Source organism: Epinephelus fuscoguttatus, linkage group LG11 (genome assembly GCF_011397635.1).
Source record: "Epinephelus fuscoguttatus linkage group LG11, E.fuscoguttatus.final_Chr_v1".
Classification (NCBI taxonomy): Eukaryota; Metazoa; Chordata; class Actinopteri; order Perciformes; family Serranidae; genus Epinephelus; species Epinephelus fuscoguttatus.
In genome coordinates, this window is record NC_064762.1 from 8,434,229 (window position 1) to 8,442,350 (window position 8,122).

General features: G+C 39.3%; 1 protein-coding gene across 2 annotated transcripts; it reads right to left on the minus strand.

Moving 5' to 3' along the window:
- Positions 1–1,478: 1,478 nt before the first annotated feature.
- Positions 1,479–7,377, minus strand: LOC125897116 (protein FAM177A1-like). 2 transcript variants are annotated; one of them, XM_049590198.1, is made up of 5 exons: positions 7,259–7,377; positions 5,899–6,108; positions 5,635–5,701; positions 5,295–5,392; positions 1,479–2,788 (listed from the first exon to the last, which is right to left on the minus strand). In XM_049590198.1, the coding sequence occupies exons 1-5, from the start codon at positions 7,325–7,327 to the stop codon at positions 2,576–2,578; spliced, it is 657 nt and encodes a 218-aa protein (XP_049446155.1). In that variant the 5' UTR covers positions 7,328–7,377; the 3' UTR covers positions 1,479–2,575. The 2 variants fall into 2 exon arrangements, with proteins under 2 accessions (XP_049446155.1, XP_049446154.1); XM_049590197.1 differs by having other exon boundaries at positions 5,893–6,108.
- Positions 7,378–8,122: the final 745 nt, after the last annotated feature.

Genomic DNA, 8,122 nt, shown 5'->3' on the forward strand with positions numbered 1-8,122 from the left:
GGTCTCTGACCTCAGAGCGGTCTGCACACAGAACAACACAGACTCTTTGTTACCAGAGACAATCGCTCACATCGCTCACACTGCAACCACCATGAGTCTCAACCAGCAGACAAGACGGCAGAGCTGCCAACGCCGACTTATGAAAACAGATTTGACATTTGGACATGTTTAGAAATGATGATCAAATTTGACTTGAAGGGTAACTTTGAGGTTTTTCAACATGGACCCTGTTTCCTCATGTTTTTGTGTCCGAGTGACGAACGGGAACAGTTTATGAAGTTTGTCAGGTATTGAGCGAGAGCGCTGCAGCTGGGAGTGTGAAACAGGCTGCAATGTCATGTTCACACCATAAACATACCTCTATTTAAAATTCTTGTTTTTTGCATTTTTTGCAATTTACCAGCCGGGGTTGTTGAGACCAAACCGGGTATTTTTTGACAACGTATTGTGACATTTCCAGCTGTTGTGATAAAACCGGTGTTTTCTAATGAGGCATAGGGACATTTCCATAAGGTGTTTCTTGCGACAAAACCAGGTATTTTTTAGCGACAGCTGGGGACATTTCCAGCCATGTTTGTTGCAACAAAACCAGGTAATTTTTAACAACATGTATGGACATTTCACACCTTGTTTGTAGTGACAAAATTGTGTATTTTTTAACAACATATCAGGAGACTTTAACCGTGTTTGCTGCTGCAAAACTGGGTATTTTTTTACCATTATACTGGGACATTTCCAGCCATGTTTGTTGCAACAAAACCGGGTGATTTTTTAAAATATGTAGGGGCATTTAAGGCCATGTTTGTTGTGACAAAATTGGGTATTTTTTAACAACATGTCAGGACATCTCCAGCTGTATTTGTTGCAACAAAACCAGGTATTTTTAAATGACATGTAGGGATATTTCAAACTGTGTTTATTGCGACAAAACCAGGTATTTTTTTAGCAACAGTTTGGGACATTTCCAGTTGTGTTTGTGGTGACAAATCCAATGTTCTTCAATGACATGTAGGGACGTTTCAAGCTGTGTATGTTGCGACAAAACTGGGTGTTTTTTAACGACAAGTTGGGACATCTCCAGCCATGTTTGTTGCAACAAAACCAGGTAATTTTTAACAACATGTAGGGACATTTCACTCCTTGTTTGTAGTGACAAAATTGTGTATTTTTAAACAACATATCTGGATAACCGTGTTTGCTGCTGCAAAACCGGGTATTTTTTTTACCATCATATTGGGACACCTCAGCCGTGTTTGTAGCGACAAAACCGGGTATTTTTTAAAAACACATTGCGAGATGTCAAGCCGCATTTGTTGCTGCGAAACTGGGTATTGTTTAATGACCTATTGTGACAGTTCCAGCTGTGTTTCTTTTGACAAAACCTAGTACTTTTTAATGACAAGTCGGGACATTGTCAGCGGTGTTTGCCGTGATGAAACTGGGAAAAAAGTCATGTTCTGACATAAAGATCATAAATGTAAGACAATAACTATGATTTTATTAACAGTTCATTACAGTGTTACGTACTAAATCAATAGAAAATATGCTGAAATTAAGTGCTCCATCAGTTCATTAAAATAAATACATAAATATCAAAATCGTACTAAAAACAGTTAAAAATGTCAGTTTGCATGTCGTCTTACAGACTTAGTGTAACAATGCTCCCTGCGCTCAGGTCCAGAGCAGATCGGGCAGATAATAAGAGCAACGCAGAACACCTAAACCCGTTTTCATTGTTAGTTTCTAACAAAATGTCTTGTGGTCTACAGATGATTTGAGGCTAAATCTGCTCAGTGTTTCCACACAGACGCTAAGCAGAGTGCAAGACGAGCTTAATGAGCATTAATACAAAAACACAGAGAGCAAATTAACATGTGAGCGAGTGTTAAAACGGCCAGCTCTTTGGTGCAGCCAGGTGTATCGAGAATGCACCAGTTGGATCAGATCAGGACGAAACAGCTGTTGAACCTGCGTTATATATTTGAATCATCCAAAAGCTGAATGAACTGAAGGCTTTTTTATGTCTTCAGACACTTGAGATCATTTTGCTTCGTCCAGATCTGTCACTGACTTGGCTGTATTGGTGATTTAGGCACAGTGTCCGGTCGATTGGAGGCACAGGGGAGCAACATGTAACCTTCACTCTACAGCAGACGTTCACATTTGGGAGGCTGCTGCAGCAACTGACAACGCAACAGCTGCTGGATGATGTAACACCTGAAAACCTGCTGTTCTGACCGAGACAACGATCTGGACAAAACTTTACATTGGCAGATAAACTGGCACACGATATGACATTTTGTGATTCACATTTCATTGCATCCAATGATCCAAATATGTTGCTCCATTATCCAGCAGTTACGTCATCAGTTGCTGCTCTGTTGCAAAGGGACACTTTTCAGTCAGCGGAGGAACTCCACCACTCCTGTCCTCGCCACACAACCACAATACAGCAGCACTGCCCATCTAAAGCTGTGTCGTACACAAACCAAACGGTGCTCGGTGAAACAAGACAGTGTTCCTTCTTTAACAAACAAACACACATTAAAGCACAAACGTCCATCTCTAGGGTTAGTTAGGTTGCCGTTACGATTGCAGGCACTGTCATGGTAGTGGAAGATGCCTGATTTTCATCCTCGATCCGATAGGTCACATCGGGGTGAGCCGCGACTTCCTCCGGCGGGCCTGTCACGGTGATCGGCTCGTCTTCATCTTCCTGAGACTGTCCCTGGTCAAAGGATCGTTCTGCTTCTTCTGACAGGCGGTTTTCCTCTTTCTCCTCTTCTCTCTGACACGAAGACATCAGAAGGAGTTACATCGGCTGATAAATCAGACCATTCGCCAGGAAAAAAGATTGCCATGGTACGTTTTCTGCAAACCACGTGTATGTTTGTACATATGATACGTATCATATCAACGTTTCTAAAGTGACATAGTTCCAATCACATGTATGACAGCTGAGTTTCTCATCAGGAGGAGGGGATGGTGGACTGTGAGACACCTGGTGAGACAGATCCCAAGCAGCTGTATTTTTTAACATGTCAGGGCATTTCCAGCCATGTTTGGTGCGACACATCCAGGTTAATTTTCAGCAGCACGTCAGGACATTTCTAGCCGTGTTTGGCGTGAAAAATCTGGGTTAGTTTTTAATGCCAAAGGACATTTCCAGCCTGTTTGCTGCAACAAAACCAGGTATTTTTGACAACATGTGGGTATTTTTTAACAGCGCGTCAAGACATTTCCAGCCTGTTTGTTGGGACAAAGCTGTGTATTTTTTAACGACCGTGTCAGTCCGTGTCAAAGCTTGTAATGAAGCGCGTTAATTAGCGGAGATTTACCGTCTGTCACAGTCTAAATCCTGCTGGATATTAGTTTGTTACTCAGGACTGTCTTCAGTTACTGAATTTATGCACATCAGTCATTTCTTTAGACATCAGCTTTTGTCTTTACGTTCAAATATTACACAGCGAGAATCACAGACAGAATCAAACCTCTGTCATTTTTATATTTATTATTTTTTATAACGCTGTGCACAAGGATCAGACTGTCAGTCTGTTAGAGCAGCTCTCAAATGTTTATTGCACATAATGTGTAGGTCTAATTATTTAAATTTTAAAAATGGGTATGAAGCTTTAGACACGTAGTATCAGTGACTAATGATCTCTGTCACTGATGTTATTGGTCGCATTGATGGAACATAACTCCTATAGCCTAATATTGGGGATTATATGTTCATATTTCTGAGTGAGCAATGGTGCAGCATTTCACTGTCTTTAAATTTACTACATTTGTAGCTGAAATAAAGTCACTGAATGCTGTTGAGTCAAGACACAAATAGATGTGCAACATTTTCAAATCTACTGTATTTTAACCTCAACGTCTTTTCAAGTGCAAATCACCAAACATATTATTACTGGGTCAGACTGTGAGTTTACAGTCATGTCTTTATGTCTTTGATCTATAGCCTAGCCTATATGTTTTAAATCTTCTGCCTCCTGTGTTTTTCCCCATCAGATTCAATCTGAACAAATATATTATGATATATTATTAATATAACGTAATGTATCTACAGCCTGATACACAGTCAGATTCCACCACTTTATCTTCATTAAGGAAATGTAAGTCTGATAAATGATGAATAAACGGACAACACTGAATAAAACTTTTTTTATTAACTTTATGGTTAACTTATTTACACTTTCCTCGCTCTGACTCAGGCTCTTCTTTTACAGATAAACGTGCACCGTCTGCTACACATGCATTAATATCTCTACATCCACTGGATTAAAATGGAGGCGCTGTCTTTTATTTACCTGTTGCCATGGTGAATCGTGGAGCCGGAGCTCCATTGATGATGGCTTTTTATTGTCTGCTTATCTCAGAGTGAACATACTCAGAGTTGACTCAACTAAATCAGATCAGTTGTTCTGGAACCGGTAACTCAGAGTTTTCCGTCTCAGAGTAAATCAACTCAGAGTTCAGGGTTAGACTCAGAGTTTGTTGAACCTCCTACCTGGAATACCCCTCAGGACATTTCCAGCCATGTTTAGCTTGACAAATCAGGGTTATTTTTTAATGTTAGAGGACATTTCCAGCCTGTTTGCTGCAACAAAACCAGGTTTTTTAGACAACACGTGAGAAAATTTCCAACTGTGTTTGTTGCGATAAAACTAGGTTTTTTGTTTTTACAGCGCGTCAAGACATTTCCAGCCGTGTTTGTTCGGACAAAGCTGTGTACTTTTTGAAGACACGTCAGGGTATTTCCAGCTGTGTTTGTTGCTACAAAACCAGGTATTTTTAATGACACATCTGGACCTATCAAGCCATGTTTGCTGCTAAAAAAGGTTAATTTTTTTGACAACACAAAGGAATATTTCCAGATGTGTTTGATGCAACAAAACCAGGTGTTTTTTTCTTTCTTACTTTTTTTTTAATCGAGATGTTGGTACATTTCCAACAAAACCAGTTTGTTTTTTAACCTCATTTTGAGACAGTTCCAGCCTGTTTGTTGCTACAAAACTGAGTATGTTTTACTGACACATCTCCAGCTGTGTGTATTAAATTTTAAGCCAACACGCTTTTTCCGGAACGCATAGTTAGGTCGTCACAACATAAAATGTAAATGCAAAGAGAAGTTTCAACGTATCCACTATGTATGAAACATACACATGTAACCTATCCAGGGTTTGCAGAAACGTACAGTGCCAACATGGATCCTGACAATTGGGTTGTGTAAATAAATCCAAAATCACAATTATGCGGATTCATAATGACGACACCTCACTGTAACGTACCTCCTTCTTCATCCTGTAGTATTCGTCAATAGCATACTGATATTTGGCTGACGTTATTCCAAAGAGGGAGGCCATCCTCTCACCCAGGTAGTCACAGGCTGGAAGATCAGAAGGAGAAATGTAACTAATGTCTACAAGTGTCTTCAACTGATGATGCTGCACCCTGATTGGACCAATCACTGACTGTGTTTACATGCACACAGTATTCTGGTATAGGTCGTAGGTCATCTGTCTGGTTATGATCACAGCTGTATGATATTATAACACTAATGAAAGATAGATAATGTTGCTTCATGATCGAGGCCCACTGGGTTGTAAATAAAGGTGTTGATGAACAAACCTGAGATGGTGGACGTGGCGGCTCTCCACATGTGAAACCAGAAGTACGGCCCCCAGGTCAGCTTTGACTGCAACACAAAGACATTCAGTCAGAGGACACTTTGGCAGGACGAGGCTTGTCTCCTTATGTTAATAATTAACAGTAAACACATTCCTTGATGCTCTCTCTCTCACACACACACACACACCCGCCATAGTTCCCCATGTCCTCATTTAGCTCCTCGTACCCCCCCCCCACTGTCCCTCGGACGTTCCTCACCCTCACCGCATCGACCGGAGAGGACAGCAGGTCTTTCCTCTCGGGCTCCTTGTCCTCTCCGTCCTCTTCGTCGGTGCTGTACTCCTCCATCGTCTCCCCGCTGGAGAAATGGATGATCCTGCGAGGAACCTTCTCCCTCTGCTGATGCTCGTCTCTCTTCTCCAGCTCGCCGAGCTCCACGCTCTCAAAGTCTCTGCTCGAGTTCGAGCCCTGAGTCTGAGAGGAAAATCACAAGCAAACACAGAAACAGTGTTGATTAGGGACTATTTTAAATGTCTGGGATGATGTCACAAACACGACCAATTCAAGTATATAAAACATTGGTTCAGTCCTTTTTAGACATTTTAATACATAAAGTTACAAATCGTATCTTTAAAAGCTATAATAACAATAGAAGTAATAAAGCAGAGTGAAAAAAACACAACTAGATAAAACAGATTAAAAGAGTAAAAGTTCAATAAATAGATCTAAAAGCTGTAATAATAGCAATAATAATAGCTAAATAAAGGCTAGGTTAAAAGTTACATTAAAATAAATAAATAAAATATATGATTATGAAATTAAAATATGTGATACTACTACAACTAATAATAATATAATCGTAAAATAAATGCTAAAACAGTTTAAAACATTATTAGAAAACTTACAACAAAATGGATTAAATATCTACGAAAATAATACATTCAATAATAAAATACTTGAATAAAAGTTAGATTAATACAGATTAAAAACACAAAACAATAATAAAAATATGATGATAAAATGGATTTAAAAGCCATAATAAAATATTTATATAACAGCTAGATTAAACATGTAAAAATATTTATAACACTGACAACAATAAAATGAATTAAAATGCTATATTAATGATAATAATAATAATAGTAATAAAATAGTTAAATAAATGCTGGACTAAAAATCAGATTAGAATAAATTAAAAAGGCAAATCAAGAATAAAAATTATGAAGATAAAATATATTTAAAACATAATAATAATGAAGTACTTAAATAACAGCTACAAAAATAGAAAATATATCGCAATAAAATTAATGTGGGATTAAAAAAAATGTCAGATATGCCTTAAAATAAAACAGAATAAAATTTTAAAACATATGTACAAGAAAATAATTAAATAAAATAATGTAAATAATATCTGTAAGCTGTCTGAATTTAAATATAAATCTGAGAAACATTATTAAATGTTTGGTTTTAACATCGTGACCGAGCAGCTCGACGTGACACAGCTGACAGTGACGAGCTGCAGACACAGGGCGAAGCCATCATCATCATCATCATCATCAGACCCCTTCAGTAAGCATCACAGCGGTAACAATAATAGTAACAACAGAGTAATCAGATTACCGACCTGCTCCACGTCCACGGTCCGTCCTATGGACACGTTCACGTTGGTCAGATACAGAGACAGCTCCGCCATTGTCGCCTCTTCTTTGTATCTCTGATGCTGCTGCGCCCACAACAACAACCACCGACACAACCGGAAGTACCGTGAAGCCGTCCGCGTGCGTGCTGTGCGTAACGTAACGTCCATGGAGATGTAAGCGAGCAAAGTGTGTTGATGGTGTTAGGTACGTTTAAATAAAAGAGTTACCTTAAAACGCCTTGTTTTAATTAATACACATTTTTATTTATTATTATTATTTTATTATTTGTTTTTTTCGACCTGTCCAACCTGGCTGTATTATGAACGGTGGTAAAAGCAGCTGCATATATTTACTCAAGTGCTGTATGTAAGGAGAGTTTTAAGGTTATGAATATTTCCATTTTAAGGAATATAATAATTGTGCTGCTGGAGGCAAATATTGCTTTTTACTGTGTTATCAGCTTCAGAAGTGACTTTGTAGATTGAAGTTTAAGTTTATTCACTTTATTAATCCCCCTGAGGGTAAATTCAATGTTTTCACTCTTGCTTGTCAATCAATTACACACAGGTCTGAAAGACACACACACATGCACAAAGAGGAGAGATGTCAGAGTGAGGGGGCTGCCCTTGGTGAGGCAGCCCGAGCGGCTGGGGGGTCCGGTGCCTTGCTCAAGGGCACCTCGGCAGTGCCCAGGAGGTGAACTGGCACCTCTCCAGCCACCAGTCCACGCTCCGGGGGACGGGGACTCGAGCAGGTGACCCTCCAGTTCCCAACCCAAGTCCCTATGAACTGAGCTACTGCCGCCCTGAAACTATGAACATAACATAAAATTCATATAAAACATTAGA

What these genes read in the sequence shown, in the direction of transcription:
- LOC125897116 (XM_049590197.1), bottom strand. Translation starts at nt 7,327, where the DNA reads ATGGCGGAGCTGTCTCTGTATCTGACCAACGTGAACGTGTCCATAGGA. An exon ending in GGACCGTGGACGTGGAGCAG is followed by an intron (nt 6,109 to 7,258) that starts GTCGGTAATCTG and finishes TTTTCCTCTCAG; the next exon opens with ACTCAGGGCTCGAACTCGAG. An exon ending in CTCCGGTCGATGCGGTGAGG is followed by an intron (nt 5,702 to 5,892) that starts GTGAGGAACGTC and finishes TTTGTGTTGCAG; the next exon opens with TCAAAGCTGACCTGGGGGCC.